This window comes from Chrysoperla carnea, chromosome 4, assembly GCF_905475395.1.
Source record: "Chrysoperla carnea chromosome 4, inChrCarn1.1, whole genome shotgun sequence".
NCBI classification, from domain to species: domain Eukaryota; kingdom Metazoa; phylum Arthropoda; class Insecta; order Neuroptera; family Chrysopidae; genus Chrysoperla; species Chrysoperla carnea.
In genome coordinates this window covers 38,219,310-38,241,162 of record NC_058340.1, presented here as the reverse complement: position 1 = coordinate 38,241,162, position 21,853 = coordinate 38,219,310, and the positions used below count along the sequence as shown (strand labels likewise).

At 27.9% G+C, this 21,853-nt stretch overlaps 2 protein-coding genes across 2 annotated transcripts; both read left to right on the top strand.

The window, feature by feature from the left end:
• Nucleotides 1-7,931: 7,931 nt before the first annotated feature.
• On the top strand, nt 7,932-9,212 carry LOC123298711 (prolactin-releasing peptide receptor-like). The gene has a single exon (XM_044880803.1). The coding sequence runs from the start codon at nt 7,932-7,934 to the stop codon at nt 9,210-9,212; it is 1,281 nt and encodes a 426-aa protein (XP_044736738.1).
• Nucleotides 9,213-17,672: 8,460 nt separating this feature from the next.
• LOC123298709 (prolactin-releasing peptide receptor-like) lies at nt 17,673-19,037 on the top strand. The gene has a single exon (XM_044880802.1). The coding sequence runs from the start codon at nt 17,673-17,675 to the stop codon at nt 19,035-19,037; it is 1,365 nt and encodes a 454-aa protein (XP_044736737.1).
• Nucleotides 19,038-21,853: the final 2,816 nt, after the last annotated feature.

Here is a 21,853-nt window from a genome sequence, read left to right as displayed (position 1 = left end):
TTCATAGTAGATAATACTATATATCTGATCGTAGCTTTTAATTATTCGGCTATAAACTTTTCTTAATAAATATTGTCGATATTGTAAAAAATAAAGCTACTTTACTCCTGAGCAAAAACCCATTTTTAAACAAACCTCTTATAGGAATGAAAAAAATTTTTATCTGACTAATTCATTTTGCGTTTTAGGCCATGCAAAACTCTTTATCAAGAATAACTTTTTTTCTAATGAATATTTCATAAAACAACTAAGTAGAAAGTTTTCCATATGGTGTCTACTTAATTAGACACACGGTTTAATATACTTTAACATTCTCATATATATTATACTATGTATAAAAAGCCACCCTTAAAGGTGAATCGATATAAACGTATGGCGGATATCAGTAAATAAACAAAAAGGAAATCTGGTCATTTCCGTGTGTTTTTTATATAACAAATACATATATGTATTATAGATGAAAAATATGTTATGATAATTGTATTTACAGGGTATTATTATTTTTTTTGTTTGTAAATGTGATTTTAATAGAACATGTCAATAAATTCATTTTCAATTTTAGTCAATTTTTTCGTATACAAATATTTCGTTAATAAGTACTATAAAATTTTCAACTTGTCTGATTTAATTTGAACATTGTCGCTGGTATGATAAAAGTATGAACTATTGTTGCTATTCTGCCAGTATACATTTTCTGAATTAAAACTAACTTGTTGTAATTAATTCAGAAAATGCACAATTAAATTTGGTGTTTTTCTGATGCCATTGACTTTGTTTTTTTGGAAGGTCTTAGGAACTTTTCTACGATCATCGTCATATATTTTTTTTTTATTTCTTAAAGTAAGCCAAAAGTTTATGAAACGAAACAAATTAAAGTTTAAATTTAAATAAGGAACAGTTTTTGTACTAAAATTTTTCTTCTATTTGTTATGGATTAAAAATTTACGAACTCCAAGTTACTTTTTACGTCCAGAATACCTTGAAGTGGTTTGTAGTATCAATATATCTAAGCGAGATATATTTCATATATAGGGAAAAACAATGCTATATTAAAAAAAGCAATAGCCTAATTGACAGTTGGTATACAAAACCCAGCCCACATACATAAATTCTTGTTTTTGTACGATAACATGGACCCTTCATAAGAAAGTATAATTAAAGTTCATTGTATTCATAAAAGTATCTTTCAGTTTTAGTTAGTTTCTCTTCATTTGATTTGATATAAATAGAATTTCGAGTTTTGAAGGAAAATTTTTATTTTCTACGAAAATATGTTTACATGTTAAAGGACTAAAAGCATATTACTTTGGGAACTTTGGTTATTTTTCCAACCGAGAACTAATGGTTATCTTTGGGTGAAAAAATGTGATTATGTTTCGATTTTTATCAGTGTTTTCCAAGATTTGTGTTTTGTTTTCTTTCACAGACCAAATAATAAGGCCATCCTTTTTCTTAAAAAAAAAAACGTCAACAAGCTGGGCCCATTCATCGCTTATTTAACGCTGTCTAACTCTATCTTGGCATTTATTTAAAACCGACCCGTTCTGTTGCACATGGAAAGTGTCTATGTTTTAGATTGAAAAAACTTTGTTGCAGGTGTATCTAAGAGATAAAGCTTTGTTCGTGTTAGACATTCCTTTGTCTGTTGAAACGATGAAAAGCTAACGTATATTTTTAAAAGAAAAAAATTGATACGTCGCCTAACATTTTAGCTTTTGGGCAATAAATGTTTTTTGAGACAGTTATTTTAACCTTTTTATATATACCATGTATATGACATACACATAGTATATTAAGTTTAGTCCCAAGTTTGTAACGCTTAAAAATATTAATACTATGAACAAAATTTTGGTATAGGTGTTCATAAAATCACCTAATTAGTCCATTTTCGGATGTCAGTCTGTCTGTTGTCTGTCTGTCCGCTGTAATCTCGATTACTCAAAAACGAAAAGAGATATCAAGCTGAAATTTTTATAGCGTGCTTAGGACGTAAAAAGTGAGGTCAAGTTCGTAAATGAGCAACATAGGTCAATTGGGTCTTGGGTCCGTAGGACCCACCTTGTAAACAGTTAGAGATAGATCAAAAGTTAAAGTGTAAATAATGTTTCTTATAAAAAAATAAACAACTTTTGTTTGAAACTTTTTTTCGTAAACTGTTTACCCATGAGAGTCCAAATTATGCGCCAATTCTATAGTATGTATTATAAAGGAATATCAGTTATATGTGCGTGACATGTATGTGCGATGTATGTGTAATGTGACAGAGTAATCAACACTGTCTATACATGGTATTTCAACAATTAACTCAGTCAATTGTTTGTTTTCACTTGTTTTTATTATAAAACACTGACTTGTATTTTTTCGTACGTCTGTCACTCGAAACATTGTATTTTTTTATCCATATCCAATTTTATAATTGCTCGGTGATGAGCGTAGTGTTCTCAACAGTGTTTAATGAGGGGAGATTTTTAAAGGTTTTACGATTCGGGCGAATATCAGTTTGTTTTGATTTTAAACTCAGTGCTAAATAATGTTCAGAAAGGAAGACATGTTTTAAAAGTGAAAAATATTCTTTGCATATAAATAAGTATACAAAAAGTTTATAAATATATTCCCAATATAAATTATCTTCTGCCGTTAATAACTTCATGAAAATATGTAACACAAATATAATAGTATTCAATAAATTCAATAATAGCAAAAATATTTTTTAGATGTTTGTAAGGTACATGAAATTTTTTGAAAAGTGACTACAATAAAAAGTAAACATTAAATTTTTAAATACATCTCTCATATAAAAAACTGAAGCTATAAAAGAGCGGATCTGATAAGAAAGAGTTTAAATCTTAAGGAAAATGTAACCGCATGAGTTTTGTAGGTCAATCATCTAAAGCTAACGCTAAAACTTCAACGCTTAGGAGGGCATCATCTTATTAAATATAAAAGTTCTGATATTATTAAGAAATTAAATTATATTTACTCAAAACAAATTACAAATAACTTAAAAATGTAAGTTAATCACAAAACTATTTAGAAAATTCGATGGAATTTTTAGCACTTTTTCAAATCGCACACTTATCTGTCCTCTCTGTATAATTCAATAGAATGTGTTTTTATAATATAAAATTATTCAATAAATTTAATAATAATAATAATACTAATAATAATAGTTTTTAAACTACATTATTCACACAAGTTATTTAGATAGATATTAGATGTAAAGTAATAAGTCATCATTATTACTGACTGCTACAGCACACTCTGAATTTCAAGTTTATTAACTAGGTATCCAAACTGAATGTTGATTAACTAAATATTAAGATCAACTTAGTTACTAAAACATACTTAGTATATAATTATAAATATCTACTTGGTATCTATAATATTTTAATAATATTTTATGATAGACTTATGATAGTTACTTATCTTATGTATCATAAAAGTTTGACGTATCTATATAATATTCTTACAGTAAACAGTGTTTGTTAATCCTATTGGAAAACTAGCCATACCTCGTAGTTTTGGCTTGTGTTTTTAGTTTTGAACTTATTCGCAACTAGTTTAATACTACTTGTCTCAAAGTCTTTGTTTAATCACCGTATCGACCTAAACCTAAACCTATACATATATTTCTTCGCGCATTTTACATTGAATTTTTATTCGGCGAAAACTTTAAATTTGGGTAGTGGTCATGCTGCTCAAGAGATGTAATCAAATGCCGAAAGAACACATTTTATTGAACTTGTGGTTGGAAAATTACCACAACTCAATAAAATCTCCAATAAAATGGTATTGAAAGATCCAATTTATTTCGAAAATGCATCTTTCAAGGTCTCTATTTTCAGCATTTGGAGATTGTGTTTGTCTTAGTGACCGTCCAAGTGGCCGAACGAGTAACGGCGTAATCAACTTTACCGTTAGACTATTTAATTGGGAGGTTGTTGATTCGAATCCTTTCAGTCACAGTCTGATAAATTATAAAAATGGGGAGGTAAATTGATCGCACTGTCGTCGCTTGGATAAGAACGAAAAAACCAACTCCACCCACATCATAAAATTTAATTTGTATAAATTCGGATGTAGTTTCGTAAAGATTAAAAAGTAATGATGTGAGTGGCCTCTGTTATAGACGTATTTGTCCGAGGAAGTTAAACTCCATCATTTATTTGACTTACTGTAAAATTTGACAATAGCTCTTTAAGTTTTTCAGATAAATTTATATGTTTAAAAAGCACTAATAAAGGTTCTCGGCAGTTATTTCTTTGTAAAGAAAATCTAAACATGATAATTTTCTTTATAAAAAATGAAAAAAAAAAACAATTGTTCAGGAATAATTATTAATTGCTCTCTAAGTATTATTTTCATCTCATCTGATGTCCTTGACCATCTCTTTGATAATGATTTAAGAAGAAGTGTTATAAGTTTAAAGTGTTTATCTGTGCGTCTGTGTGTTTCTCAGTAGCATCGTAGCCCCAAAACGGTCGAACCGAGTTGATTGAGAACATTTTATAGCTTATCCATAAATCGGTTTACAAGGAATAAATCGCATTAGTCGGAGGTTTTTTAAATTTTTGTAAATTTCACTTGTTGTTACATTAAGTACACGTTATGTACAGAAGGTTAATAGCTAGTTAGACGGGGGTCTACTTTAAATTGGTAAACCTTATCTATCTGATTCATATATATATATATAATTAATAAATGTAATAAATAACTGACCTTTTCAATTAAGATATACGTAAATCAAGTTATTTACTCTTAAAATATTTGTATAAATTATTAATACATGCGCTATTTATTTTATTCCGTATAATATATGAATATATTTTAATATCTTTCAATCATATAAACAGATTTTGAGTAAATATACTATTATTATTATTATACCTATCTGATTTATTTCAAAAAAGTTTTTTGTTTTCATTTAAAATTTATAAATAAACTGTTTTTTTAAAGGTTTTTTTTTTTTTTTTTTTTTTTTTTTTTTTTGATTATTTTTCAACATAAAAATGAGTTTAAAAAGGTGAAAAGTGTATTTCTTAAATTTAAATGCAAATGTTGTTATGCTCTCAATATTAATAATTTTAAGTGCTTACAAAGTTTTTTTTTGTTTCTTTTTTGTTACTTTGTGTTAATTGTGTTGTGTATTTTGTGTTTTTGTGTGATTTTTTTTCTATCGTATATTATTTGTTTTAGTAATTTATTCTTTTGAAATGCAAAATAATATGTTAATGAAATTTGAATATTTCTTTAATTTTAAAATGTTACATCATGTAGTTTAATTCAGTGATTTTAGTCAAAAAAAAAACGACAAAAAGTGTGAAAAATAAATTTTCGCCATTTAGATAACAGAAATATACTTACTAATACTATTTCCGGAATATATTATCCGGCATTAAAGTCCATGTATCAACACCATTGCAACTAAAATCAAGAACAGTAGTCAAAATTTTATGATATTTACAAATGACTGTTAGTTTGAAATAAAACCTAAACTAAATCGATTCTTAAAGCTCCTTAGTCGCGATATACAAGTTTATAAGTTTGAGTAGAATTTGAATAAAACGTGGATGGTTGAACTTGTCATGGCATATAATGTTGAACGAAGCTAGATTCAGAAACGCTTCATGCAAGAGGTGTTGGCCGCAAAGCGGAGATTAAAATTAAAAAGCTGTCCCATATAATAAATACTATATTTTAATGAAAATCTTCATCCAATTTTTATCAAAAATATGTGCGATGAAAAATATGTGCGTATATTATCATCGAAATCGAATTCAAGGGCACCAATAGATACTTTTAAAAATTATAATGATTATCGACAAACCAACTATTTGCACATCTCTTTCTTAATGTGATTCTGAAACCGTGACTTATTGGTTTTACCTATGACCTGCTGAAAACTTCCTCTAAACTGATTTAATATATTGTTGATTTTTGGAAATAGTCTAGGCTTGATTGGAATGTGTTGTAGTAACTGTCTGAGTGAGGCAAACTCGGCTAATAATGACTATTGTGCTTTTTTATAATGATTTTTACAATTGCTTATTTATTTTTTGAGGAAGTGAACTTTTAGCCACTAGATTTTAAATAAAAGACCTAAAATTACTGGTTTAATAATTATAATCATTTTTACTTTATTATGCTGAAAATATTTCAATTATTTCTTATAAAAATAAAGCAAAGTTCCTTTCATGTAATTTTAAACGTATGTCAAAGAAATAATTTTAATATTTATGTTTACACAATTGTTCTCTGATTTTTGGGAAGTTCATATTAAAGAAAAGTTTCTATAATTTTAGTATGTTTTCAAGTTTTCTTCAAGAAATATTATATTTATTCCAAATATTCATCAGTTGTTCAAAATTTTTTTAGTTTTGTTTGTGCTTAAATATTTTACAAAAGTTTTTAAGAATAAACTTAATTAAAAATTATATATTTTTTTTTGAAACAATTAAGAATTCGTTTAATCTTTTGTGTTTATTTAATGTTTATTTTAATGAGTTTTGAATGATTGATGAAGTTTTGACGATTATTTATGAATATATTTGCATCATAAAAAGTGTCATACATATTTATAAAAGTTTGTGATGATGAACATATTTATAAAAACTCATAGCTAAATTAAATATTTTAATAATAATTTTGAATTGTGATTTTAAATCTTTAAAGCAGTGTACAATATTGCTTCACTGTCATCACTGGTTATAGTTGTTTAATTAAAGTTTCTCTAAATATCGTCTGAACAGAATTCAAATTCAAAATATATTAAAACAACTTATCTTGGCGTATCCATAATTCTATATAGTTGACCATAAGTTAAAGAAAATGTGATTTTATTTTTTTTTTCAAGTCAAAATAACAAGACTTATATTCATCAAGTGTCTTAAAAATTATAAAAATTAGGTAAAAGTTTGTGCCTTGTGCAAAAAAATCGTGCTCATAATCGATTTATCCATTCAATGCCTTTTAAAGTTTTTGTTTGTTTGTTTGCTGTTTCTTTTCCCGTAAATTTTGAAAGCCAATAAAATATTCACCACTAACTACACCCAAGTGTCTCATTTTAATTTATGACCAACAATATTTCAACAGGGTCAATTCAAAAACGGCCATTGTGAAAACTTATTATTAATCGTGAGACAATTTTGTTTTCAAATTTCCAATAAATTTCACCACGAAGTTAATTTTTCGTCCTCATTAAACAACTTCTAAAGTGTAAAATAATAATAAAACGTTGTGGACTACAGATTTTTCGAAACATCTACTTTTGTATATTCTTGGAAAAGAACGCTTTCGAAACATCTATTTTTGTATTTTCTTGGAAAAGAACGCTTTGGAAGAGAATTAGTTGAAAACAGATCCCTGAAAAACAGGGTTGGGTTGGCGAATCATAGGATTCTTTTTTTATTTTCCCTAAGAGCAGAAAGAAATGTAAATGAAATTTTTGTCAAATCATAAGCATTTTTGTATTTTGTATCGATTTTGTTTTCAACGATTTTTTTTCTATGGTTGTACATTTCCTAAGGATTAGTAGTCATGTAACCATTAAAACTAATTTTAAAAGTAATTAATTCGACCTAAGGTCGGAAAGTTGTCTTTTCGGCGAATGTGGCATTTGTTCCGAGGATTTATATTACACACGCCTGGGAAATCCAGCATTCTGCCTGTGGATTGACGAAAATTTTCTTGATACCTTAGCCACAAGTACGGTTTTTGCAGCCACAGCCTTGGCTATGGGATCACGAAAAATTATTATTTTTACTAAATTTTATTATTCTGTAAATTTTTCACCTAATTCGTATTAATTATGATTTTTAAGTACTTTACGAACTTTATTTAAAATTATAAAATCGAATCGAGCAAAAACAATAAGAAAAAAAGTGAATAAAAAACAATTTAAACTAAAAGACAAGTAAAAAAATAAATACAAAATGGAGACATCAACGTTTAATTTAACATCAGAATGTTCGAATAATACAAACTCAAGTGTAATACAAAATAGTGTTGTGAAAGGTGGCTTTTATTTTTTATATTTTACAATATTTACACTTGGAATTATCGGTAATGCATTAGTTTGTCATGTTGTGTATCGAAATAAAGCAATGCAAACTGTTACAAACATATTTATCATGAATCTAGCATTATCCGATATCTTATTATGTGTGCTAGCTGTTCCATTTACACCACTTTACTCGTTTATGGGTCGATGGATATTTGGACGTATCATATGTCATCTGGTACCGTATGCACAAGGAACAAGTATTTATATATCAACTTTAACATTAACTTCTATTGCAATAGATCGATATTTTGTGATAATTTACCCATTGCGTCCTCGAATGAGACTTTCAACATGTATTGGAATTATAATTGGTATTTGGGTACTCTCAATGCTATTAACTTTACCGTATGGTATTTATATGGAAATGAAACCATGGTCAAAGAGTTATGTATGCGAAGAGAATTGGCCGAATGGTCGACAAACACAACGAATTTTTGGATCATTTACATCATTTATGCAATTTATTTTACCATTTTTTATTATTGCGTATTGTTATATCTGTGTATCGATACGTTTAAATGATCGTGCTAAAATGCGACGTGGTACAAATGCTCGACGTGAAGAAGTTGATCGTGAACGTAAAAAGCGTACAAATCGTATGTTAATTGCAATGGTTAGCATTTTTGTGATATCATGGTTACCATTAAATTTAATAAATGTGGCAAATGATTTTTACGAGCCAAGCACATGTTGGACAAATTTACATGTGTACTTTTTTATGGGTCATTGTTTGGCGATGTCATCGACATGTTATAATCCATTTTTATATGCATGGCTGAATGAGAATTTTCGTAAAGAATTTAAACAAGTGTTACCATGTTTTGTTTTTTTTGGGCGGCATCATCATCGTAGTTTGGGACGACGTTTAACGGAACGTACAACAATTAATGGTACGGAAACAATACAAGATACCTTATTACATTCCGTTATAAATGGTGGTGATCATAGTCCTATTAAACATTTAGAACCAAGGGAGCCACTTGCTGCACCCATCAACAATCACATCACCAACAGCTCATCACATCATCAACAGCAGCTGCATGCGGCGAATCGTGGTAGCAATTTATTTAAAGAAGAATCAATATGTATGACTGGATTACCAGTTAGCCATCATAACAATGTTGAAACGATACCAACATTACAAATATAAAATTTATTTTTATATCTTAAATTGATTTTATGGTAAGTTTTATAATCAAACTTTTATCTTTATGACATTTTAAAATTGTCGTATTTAGTAGACCTTTTTTTATACACTGGCAATCTCGGTATTTTACAAAAGTGGAACACGTAAAAATACTTTATTTCAAAACGTTTAAGACTTTCATTCACCAACTTGTTTTGCGTTGTGCGTTCATAAGGAAACTGAATGTAAATTTTAAATAATTTTTATTTGGTAGAAAATTGGAAAAATTTTTGAAAGGTAAAGATTTAAATAATTATTAACGATTATCAATATTATTTTTGAGAAATATCGATTGATATTTTCCATATAGTCCCATACTAAACCGTCCTTTTTGTCACTTTTTAAACTTATTTTTAGTTTTTTTTTTCTTTAATCATATAAAATCATTTAAACTTGTAAATTATCATAATCTTTTTGTTTATTAACTATAGTCTCATGGGTACACGTCTTTAAGTAATGTATTAACCTCCCATTTAATTAATTAATTTTTATTCAATTTAATTCAACTTAATTTGACATGAGTGTACGAAGCCTTTGACCCAAGTAGGAGGATGAAAAACAGGAGTTTTTGATTTCTTTTGCTTCTCAAGACGAAACTAAGTTTAAGACACTAAACCGTTAGCAACTTAACTGTACTAGTCTAGTCAACTTTTCTACTCATAAAGAGTATAATAAACACTCGCAGATAAATAATTAATTAAAAATTGCAATATTATGAAAATAATAAATTTTCAGCTCTTTTTCTTCTACCATGTCCATTTTCTATTTTTAAATATTATTCGCATACTGCAGAAACGAAAATAAGCGCCAAAACGCATAAATAATTATGTCTTCACACTATTTTTTTATATTCTTATAATACTTTATTAAATTTTAGTGTTAATTATAAGCATATTATTTAAATTGACTTTGTAAGAGTTTTTCCAATGTTTTCAAATTTAATTGTAATCATTACATGTGGGAAAATGTCGACAATTGTTTAATTTTTTTTATTTCAATCAAATTTTGTCTATATTTTTTTTATTAATGGAATAATTATTTAGCGTAAAATCCGTAAAATTCTTACCTCCATGGCCCCAGCTAAGCTTTGCACGCAACGAATACTACCTACCTACATAAAATGAAGTTTCATAAAACTTAAGCTGTTATAATAAATAATTAAAAAAACTAGTTCGTTAGATATATTTATTAAAACATGTGTACGGAAGCCTGAATGGTTCACAATCAATTTATGAGAAAGTGGCGCTCCTCTAGCTTATTTTTTAAATGTGTACTACCCACAAGTATAAAACCAACTTTTAAAAAGCCACTAGTTCACTTTCAACAAGTGCACTTGTGATTTGTGGTATTATGGAAACGAATCTTTTTGAAGAACGAACTTTATGGAAACAAACCTTTGATTAGACACTACCGAAACTGTCTGGAATTATTAATAATTATTTGTCCGGATTTAATAGTTATATGATGAATTTTCCTTATGTAGTTAGCTCCAAATTTTCTTTAGTATGATTTAAAAAATAAAATGCTTTAATTGTTGATGTTTTTCTTTTGCATCTGCACATTTCTAACTTTTAACCTTTAAAAGTGTTATTAAGTGTTTATTATGACGTTTAAATTAGAAATCTGCACATGACAAAATACCGACATCTTCAAAAAGGTTCGTTTCCATAAGGCCACAAATCACAAGTGCACTTATTGAAAGTGAACTAGTGGCTTTTTAAAGATTTGTTTTATATTTGTGGGTAGTACACATTTAAAAACTAAGCTAGTGTAGCACCACTTTCTGTTAAACTGACAGTGAGACATTCAGGCTTCCGTACATGTGCGATATTTCCACATTTAAATAAGAAATATTTAATTAATTCTATAAAATAAAAAAAACTGAGTGTGAAAAATGAATGTTTAATTAAAAACAGTTTACATGATATGTTATAGTTATATAATAAATATATGTTATATACTTAATTGGTCATTAAATATTTTTCTTTATGAAAATATAAAAAAAACACTCACGGCCTGTGTTGTAAAATATACGGCGGAAATAATGTACAATCTTTCAGGTGTGCTTTTTTAGTCCTTTATATGCCTAGTAAAGAATTAAAACAAGCCATGGCCTGATGAAGTTTATAAGTCTCTAAACAGTAAAAACAAATTATTTTAACCCTCAGGCGTTCGCGTCTCCACTTCAAAAAGTGGGACCCTCAGTTTTTACAAATAGTCACGTATAAGTGGCTCATAGAAGTATTCATTTTCTACTTTTAAGTACGATAAAATCTTGTCTTTTAAAAAGTGATTAAAAAATGTTAACTGGTGACACTAGGATACAAAGGAGTAAATCTCTTCTTACTTCTAGAACATTTTTTTCTTCCTCTTAAATTTTTATTTGGCTAAAAAAATTAAGTTCTTTGTTCAAAAAAATCTCTAATATCAAGAAAATATCATTAATCAACAAGGGCTAACTATAGCATAATTATTAAATAAAATATTTTAAAATTAATAAAAATGTCTTAATTGAATGAATAGTAATTAACTAGGTAATTGTTAACGAAATTTATTAATATTGAACACAATTGATTTATTCATTATTACTTTTAGAATCATAATTATTTATAAATTGGACGAATTGATGATTTTAAATTAATTATTAATTTGCTTTGTCAACTGAATAAATTTTTGGAAATGAAACAACAAACATACTTTTTCTCATAATTTATTTTTTAAATTATTTTCTTTTAATAATTTTAATGAAGTGTAATAACGACAGTGATTTGGGTTCGTTTAAATGTGGACATAATAAATATGTGACAGACTCACCCAGGCAGGACCGCCATATGTATTTAATTCATTTGGTCACGTTATCTGACCGTGCTTTCTTAACTGAATATGAGTATATTTGGTGAAATTTGCAAAATATACGGCTGATTCGAAATATCCTCTATTATTCAAATAATTCGAAGGGGAACTTATTAAGAAATGAACTTTAGATTCTATTATCTTTTAGATTCTACCTATTTTAAGATGTTATTCTGGTCTAGAAGTTTTTTTTTTTAAATAATTAAAATTGAAATTTTGTAGAATCCAAGGCTCAGACTGATAGAGAGATTTAACACAAAGATTCCCACCAAATTCAAAAAAATAAGGTCGAGTAGAACTTGAGATATCATGTCAACCACCTCGAAAAATATAGTTTCAAAAAATACTCGTTTTAAGTTCCAGCAGCGTAACTCGGATAGTTCCTGCAGAGTAAGTGGATACTTATTTATGGTATTTTTTCCAAGTTTCCCCCGGTAAAGGATACAAGATAACTATCAAACAATGAAAGCATATGTTGGTTTTATAATATGTGTGTGTAAAGACAGCTGGAGTCTCAACGCAGAAGTTTACATAGCGACTTTTACAATCGGGAAGTAAAAATCTAGACTAGCTCAAATTTTTAAATTTTTCCAATAATGGATCCCGACTGTTAAAGTCGTTACTGTATACTACGGGACCCGTTGTTTGTTTTCAATCGCAGGTGGATTTAATTTTTTTAATTTTACACTTTTAAGTTAGGATTTTCCAATACCTATTTAACGATACAGTGATACTTGAAAGCATGTGAAAGCTGTGAAAATATCATTAAAATCGGCCCACGCGTTTCGTCTGTAGACCGCTCGCGCTACAAAGAAACAAACATACATAAGCTGATAAACACATTACTCTCGTTTGCGTCGTGAAGCCGGGTAAAAAAAAATTTGTATCTTAATATTATTATGTCCAAATAACACCATAGCTGTGTAAGGGCTCCTAAAGTAACTTGCCTGACAAGTTTATAATCGTCTTTATTTAGCTTGTATATTTCTATTTATACAATTTTCTGAAGAGTATTTTCTATCATCGATAATGGATAAATATAGATAATGATTCCGGTTTATTTATAAATATAAATCTCTGTTGGGTTTCAAATTATCGTTTATTACAGATAATATTAATGAACGAATCTTTTGACTATGCAAAAGTCCGATTTTAATAAATTGAATCAAATGTCCTTCTTGATTTTGTAAAATGTTTCGCCTAAATAAGGTGCTCTGGTTTAAAAGCGAATATTAATAAAACATTTTGATTTCTATTTGAAAACAAAAGTACATGGACAACCATTCTCTCGGTTGCTTACCATTTTTTAACTAAGCTTTGTTTTTATAGAAAATGTTACAAGAAATTGAAGGCTCATTTATTAGGTTATTCCCATGGTACAACATTTTACCATAGTATTTATTTAGTTCTTAATAATTTTCGTAATAATTACTTTTTATTTATTTAGGATTTATATTATTTGTAAATAATTTTAAGGGTGAATTATCTTATACAATTCAAGTTTTAATTTGCTGGGGTAAATATAACATATAAAGTATCAAATTTGGATATACAAAGTTTTATTTCACCACCATTAACAGTCCTCTTATTTAATCAGTGGTGGATTTACACTAGAGGCAGTCGGGGCTAGTGCCCAGGGCGGCAAATTTTCTAGAGCTGCAAAATTTGGAAAGTGAGAAAATATTTTCAATACAATATATAATTAACTTCTTTTAAATAAACATTTTATTTTTCAAGAAATATAATTTATGCATTATGTATCAAATCAAAATTTTGTATATTATAATATAGGAAATTTAAGTGAAAACTATTAAAATAGTTTAATTAATTTATTTCCATAAAGGTTTGCAAAAATAAAATTTGATATTTTTATTTTCTGGAATTGATAAATTCCAGAAATATAGTTTTTTTGAAGAATTAAAAATATTTTCAAATTATCTATGTCTTTTTGATAACAGAAACTTTAATTGATCAATGAATTTTCCTAAAATTGGAGAATTATCCAATAACACTAATTAATTTAAATTTAAAAGAACAGTAATAAATAATATGTAATACATAATAAATTTTCTGCAATTAATTAGTTATCCTAATTTTTTTTAAATAAGATATCAAAACTATTAAAATAAAATTTCAGTCATAGGGCGGCATTTTCATCAGTGCCCCAGGGCGGCATAAATTTAAATCCGGCCCTGTATTTAATTATTTGATTTTGTACGGAAAAACATCGTTGTGTGGTAAATTCGAATGCTCATAGATACGTATCAACTTTCCTAAATGATTTTTTTTTGTATCGTACAATTTTTATTTTGTAAACAATGAAATGAATGTAGTTACAGTTGTTATACATCTATTATTCATTTTTTTAAACGAATTTTATTTAAAAAAATACAGCTGTTGAGGTTGTACTACTAATGAAATTTCGGGAAAAATTTATAGCAATTTGCTATATGCTGGATGCATCTTCTTCAATTATAAGTATACATAGAGTAGTTATATTCGACACACACTATTGACTTCAATCAAATGAGGCCTGTGCCGTTGCAATTACCATGACAAAAATTAGCACCCAGCTCAAAGTAGGTAGGATTGTTCAAAACACAATCATAAATTAAATCTTAAAAGTCCACATCGACCCGATACCTCGAAAAAATTTACTCAGGGTCAAAGATTACAATAATGGAGTTATCGCGATTTGCAGCAAAACGATTTTGTCGATTATTTAAATAAATAAATGTTTTCAAAAGAAAGAATATTTAACAGTAAAACGGTAGATGGATGATATGTTTTAATAGATTTCATAGAAATTTGAAAAAAATTTTTTTTATTAAATTTAGATCCTTAAGAAATTATTGAAAACAAATAAAACCGTTGTGCCCGACTAATTACGGATGTATGACCTCGTCGTTTTTCGTCTACATTCATGAAGATATTACAAAATTCATCACTGAAAATAAGGTACCAATAATTTCAACCAAAAGTATAAACTTGCCTTGGCGCTCGTACTACCTTAATAATAACAAACATGTAATAGTATCGTTGTTATTTATATTGTTGAAATATGTACATAATGCTCGCTCAAACTCATTAACTTTACTATGCGAAAGGATTTAACAAAACGGATTGTATATTACCAGCCAAATGTAACTCACAACTTCGAATGTCGATTTAGGTCGATTACTCGACCATGTATATTCGGTTTGATCATCGATGACAGTGTTTGTGCTTAATTTTAAGGAGGCTCATTGAAATCGTAGGTCTCGATAATGTTGTTAATTTTATGAACCTGTTGATTTCAAATTTCTGGCCAAACAATAAAAAATCGGCCGATATTGACGATATCTGCCAATCAAAATTATATGATATACGGGAACTTGCTCAAACTAAACAGTCATTTTGACTAAAAATAAATTAATATGCGTTGTACAACATTACATGTAACTAGTATTATGCTAAGCACGACTGCATTTTTGCATTTGGCTGATATTATGCATTTAACAAGTGGCCAATACTCTTTCAAATAAACAAAATCTTATAATATAATACCTACGCAAGTTGTTTAATTAAAATTTAAAGTTATGCCATTTTAAAAGGCTAACCGTTTATAAATACCTTTGTCCGTTTCAGAAAATTTGCTAAGACAACGTAGATCGTGTGCGCGATGATATTTTATACTCTTGTATGTACCTCGATGAATTTTTTGTGGGTGCCGGAAGAGCATAAAGCGTCATTGTGCCATGTTAATTGTTTTTTTTCTAAATTTATTGCTTTATTTTTACCCCTAATTCTACGATATACATAATGTATGAAAAGTGGCTGTTAAATCTGTATATAAAAAAAAGTTTAATTCAATTTTTATCTTTTTTTTTTTTTTATACAATGTTTGAACTGTGTTGCAAAAATGTTTTTAATTACGAGTTTTTAACACTGTTAAATGTTAACTTTTTTTTTTAATTATAAAAAAATATATATAATGTAATTTTTACTGTCGACCGATACGATAATGAAATATCTAGACATGCAGAGAATTTCCTAAGATAATATAAAATACAGAAGAAATGTTGTTTAACAATATAATATGAAAAAAATACCTCCATAAAATAATGTATTACAGCAATTTTTCTTGGTATTGAAACAGGAAAACTTAATTTATTTAGACAACTTTTATAACCACTGTAAAATTTATGAAAGCATAGAAAAATAAACATGCAAAATTACTAGAAACAAGGTAATTTAAACTAATCTTTTTCGATTTCTTCCAGGAGTTGGATAAACTACATAATGAAATTTAAAAAAACTAATAATATAAAGAAATGAAAAAATTCTAATATGAAATTGCGTATGAATATGAATTGTGTATGAAATAAAGAATGGATAGGAAAACTTTATTTATCTAGTAACTAGAAAAACTGCAGTAAAGTTTGTTCAATAATAGGAAAATAAACTTGCAAAATTACCAGAAACCAAGTAATTTTTAAATACCTAATGTAATATAAAATTGAAAATTATTTCTCAGAATATTAATATTGAATCAAAATTTAATTTGTATTCATTGTTATTTTGAAGTACTCTAGTTTCTATTCTAATTTAGTTCCATTATTATATAATGATAAAAGCGCCTCAATATTAAAGTTGATGAATACACGTTTTCTGTTGTTTTTCTAGAGGAAGGTAAACGAATTATAAACGCAATTTTTTTACATGTTATTCAACAAAACGACATGCTCGAAATTTAAAAAATTGAAATTTTCAGGATATCCGCAAACGATTATCCGACACCGTGTTTTCGTATAAGAAAAACAAAACAATTATTCTACAATTACTGGCAGTTGCTAAAACTTACTGATTGCTGTACTTACAAAGATGACGCAATATTGAAAGATTTCGTACGAAAATTGAATTTTCGCATATAGTGCAAATTATTTAAAAAAATGTACTTTTATGTTATTCAAATCTTCGATTAAATATAGACTCTCTTAACGTAAAAGTTATTCTATTGTATAGTTACAATTTATGTAATTTCTATAAAATTGTCTTTGGTTATAATTGATATTCGCTACTAATAATGATTGATTACTAATAATAACACATAATTCAATGATTGTTTCAGATAAAAAAAATAATAACTACATCAACAGCATCTTCATAGAACACCAACGCTTCATCGAAACCATAAACCAGCTAGACGCTACCTTTCAACCAACATTATTTCTATAATAATAAAATGCGTCACGCTTCAATGATCTTTTGTAGAAAAATAATTTAGATAAAATGTGTTAGATTATTACCTAGTGTTAAATTCTGTGTTTATTACTAATTAGGATCAAGTGTTAATACTTAAAACTTATAGACATATATTTCTTAAATATTAAAATATGGAGTGTACATAGAAAAACGGAAGGTGAATTTTTTTAATAACAATTTTTGTACGGTGCTTGTTTCTAGAAAAAGAAATACTATTATTAAATTTATGTGTAGTAAATATTTCTAAAGAACTACTTTAAAAAAATGTTTGGTGCTAATTTATAATAAACTTTTAAAATTGTGAACGATAAAAAAACTGCGAAAAAAATGGATCAAATAAACGGTACAACTTTGTATTTAATAGACTCAATCTTAAATACAACCATGTGGCCAATGGATGATTACAACTGTGGCAATTCTACTCAATTTGATATACTCGACGATATTGGAATACAAGTGGTGTTTTTTATCTTATATACAACGATATTTGTTCTGGGATTATTCGGGAACATTTTAGTGGTTTTTGTTGTTCTTCGAAGTAAATCAATGCAAACTGTTACGAATTTGTTTATCGCAAATTTAGCTTTGTCCGATATATTGCTATGTGCTTTGGCAGTACCATTTACGCCGTTATATACATTTTTAGGAAAATGGGTGTTTGGACGAATTATTTGTCATCTAGTTCCGTATGCACAAGGGACAAGTGTTTATATATCAACATTAACGTTAACATCGATTGCAATTGATCGATTTTTTGTAATAATTTATCCATTTCATCCTCGCATGAAGTTGTCAACATGTATCGCAATTATTGTGGGAATTTGGATAATATCTTTCGTTGCTACAATACCATATGGATTGTATATGAACTATAAAGGTAAAGATAATATTTTCTATTGTGAAGAAATCTGGCCATCAGAACGTTTTCGAAAAGTATTTGGTACATCTACCGCCATTGTACAATTTTGGATTCCATTTATTGTAATTGCCATATGCTATATATGTGTATCATTACGATTAAACGATCGTGCAAAAGCAAAACCAGGTTCGAAAAATTCCAAAAAAGAGGAAGCTGATCGGGAACGTAAGAAACGTACAAATCGTATGTTAATCGCAATGGTTGCTATCTTTGGAATTTCATGGTCTCCAATTAATTTAATCAATATTGTCAATGATTTTTATGTATGTATTGGATTTTGGAAATATTATCATTTATGTTTCTTTTTGGTTCATTGTTTGGCGATGTCATCTACTTGTTACAATCCATTTTTGTATGCATGGTTAAATGAAAATTTCCGTAAAGAATTCAAACAAGTATTGCCATGTGTTGATCGTACAAATGGTGGACGTAATATACCACAAAGTAATCGGTTAGGTAATTGGCGTTCAGAAAGAACGTGTAATGGTAATAATGAAACATTACAAGAGACATTGTTAGCATCTGGTGTGCATCGTGCTGCATCCGTGCGTGGTGTATCACATCCTGTAAATTCATCGGACTCTGATTTAATAAACACACGTAATCATCCACATAAAGCTGATAGTGTTGAAGTTGAAAATATTATGGTGCCTACATCTATTGTAACAACAGCTAGCTATCAAGCACAAAATGAAGCTGTACGATTACATCTCATCTCTGAAGAGGCACCAGTTGAATCATTGCTGGTGGTTGCTGATAAAAATGAGCCATAAAGGTAAGTTTTATTATATAACATAAATCCCTTGACGTCTGTTTATTCTATATGGGCAAGGTGTTTCAAGAAATTCGTGTCACACGATTTTTCCGACCTGTGGGAAAACTTTAACTTGTTAGTATCTTGTCTCAGCCGTACTCAAATAGCGAAGTGTGTCTTGATGTCTATAGAATATGTTTTATAACTATAAACAAACAGTGGCTTAGATGTCAAATTTTATGTTAAAAAAATGTATCTGCATAAATAGAGCTATTTCTTGTACTTCGAGTGTTCATCTTAGTGATTATAAACAAGGAAGTCTTTAAGCACTAAAAATTGGCTAGTAAATAAACTTCCAACTATTTCAGTCAAAAAGATGCAGATTTCCAAGTATGTAATTCCTTCTAAATTGAGCTTGTTTGAAAAGTGTTGAAATTGGGGTTTCTTTTGACAAAGAACTAAATAAGGGTATCTTTAAAATCTAGAACCTAGTTCAGATTTCATTCATATTTTAATTTCTTGAAAATAGTATTAAAGACTAAGGTTGTATTATAATTTAATTTAATTTTTAGTGCAAAATAAAGCCTTATTTATCATTCTCTTTTCAAAATCCGGAATTGTAATTGACTTTTGTTACAAGTTTCGAAATTTTTTGATTTTTCTTATAATCTTTATATGGAATCTTCATTTCTTACTTTCAGCTCATGTAATTCAATGTTGCTTATTTATAAATTTTCGCTTATCGATTATAGACGTTTATCAGGATAACTCGATTATCGATTACATATGCTTGTCACCAAACCATTTAAAATTATATTTCCTGCTGCTTTTATAATATGTCGAGCGAAAAGTCACCTGGCTTATAACTAGAGTCGTGGTCACCTAAGTAGCAAACTTCCAACAACACATAATTGATTTATATAAGCTAAATAGGTATGAGGTGCGGGAAATAAAAGGATTTCTTTCATTTCGAGGTGATATATTCAATTGATTCGTTATGTATTGTATTATGTTTTGCAACATATGTGACCCCAGATTTGTATCTAAGATTGTACGTAACACATTTTCGTACAAAAGCTTAAGAATTTCAGTGTCAATAAATATTGAACTTACAACTATATTTGAGTTTGATCTTCTTCTTATTCTTGGAGCATCGTGTATATTCATTCTATTGATATTAATAATAATATACTTACCGTGGTCCTATGTTGTTATTTTTTTTAAATATTATTTTGTTCCTCTGATATCTTTTTGTACTTTGAACGTCATGAGAGATATTATTATGTGTCTGTTTAGGGTATTAATTTTGTTTGTTTTTTTTTTAATGAACAATATTTAATGTTATATGTAAACAATATTAATGATATCTAATTAGTTAGTTAATAACGATAAAAAATGGATTAGATGATAATATTATTTATAAACTCCCTGCATTTTTTTTTATTTTACTTATTTATTTTACGCGTGGCGAAGCATGCAAGAGAAGGTATTAAAAATCATTATCAAATATAATACGTGTAATATTTATTCTCCGTACTTCTTTTAAAATATATTTAATGATAAAAACTATTAGGATCGTAGTTTTTTTCAGAAACTTATTCAATTTAATAATGTTTGAAAGTTTTAAAATTTATTACGGAGAGGTTCATTGTTTTTATAATTCTTTCGTGTAAATTAATGTTAAAACTATAGACGAGATACGTAATAAATAAACCGTATTCGTTGTGTGAGTAGTCATGGTAGGGATTATAAAATCGATGCCAGCGCTTCCAGTGAAAAATTTTGGGCGATAAAGAGGCTGTTATGATTAATTTACAATTCTTTACATGTTAATGTTATAGAAAATGTCAAATTAAATTTATTGAAAAAACACTAATTAATTAAACTAAATGCATTAAAAATTGTGAAAATAAGAAATTAAATTGCACAAATATTATTTTTCAAATGTAAATTATCATAATTATTTATTTAAATTTGTGAGACAATAATATTAAATTTTCAATGTAAGTCATAAATGTAAACCATACAATTATTATATGCATCCATACAATACTATAATTAAAGTAGTGTATCGTTACCATGGAAACGCCTCCAATAAAACTCACGCACGGTGCGAATACGTTTGTTATAGACTACACTGCGTATGCTTGCCTCATGGCTACGACTGAAGACTCAAAGTGATTTTTTTATTGAAATTAAGTAGAAATTTTTGCAGATTTCCGTTCAATAATAAGCTTTTTTCCAAACCTCATCTTTTAAATCAAACTTCAGTAGGAAATAAAATTTGTTTTTAAGCCTAAATTTATGTAAGCGAATGATATTTCAGTAAAAATGTGCATTAATAATTTTTCATTGAAAAATCAAAAAATATGGTGTAAATTAATTAATTAAGCAAACGTGGAAATATGACTTTGTTTTACGCAGAAAATATATTTTGGGAAATATAAAAAAAAATCCATTTTACATTCAATCCATTTAATTAAAATATAAGCGTACGAATAACGCCATCCCTACATTCAATATTTTAATTTAAATAAAAATTTATTTAAATGCGTTTCCGTATCGAAAATATATTGTATGAAGAACAATAGGTGTATTCTAAAATTTGTATCGATTACTTCCATTTTAAATTCATTGATTATATTATTCGCCCTCTGTCATAGGAAATTTGCTCATTAGGCATCAAAAATTTCGCTTCCCTTTCTGCGGGTATTCAAACTTCTGAAACACCTAGAGGCCTACAGGCCTCTTAGATTAGATTAGCCCATCCCAAGTAATGTCGTTGTTTGAGAAAGAGGATTTCGTATTCACTCACATACAATGAGTGTTCCATTT

Bases quoted from the DNA above. Each gene is read 5' to 3' on its own strand.
- LOC123298711 (XM_044880803.1), top strand. From the start codon at position 7,932: ATGGAGACATCAACGTTTAATTTAACATCAGAATGTTCGAATAATACA.
- LOC123298709 (XM_044880802.1), top strand. From the start codon at position 17,673: ATGGATCAAATAAACGGTACAACTTTGTATTTAATAGACTCAATCTTA.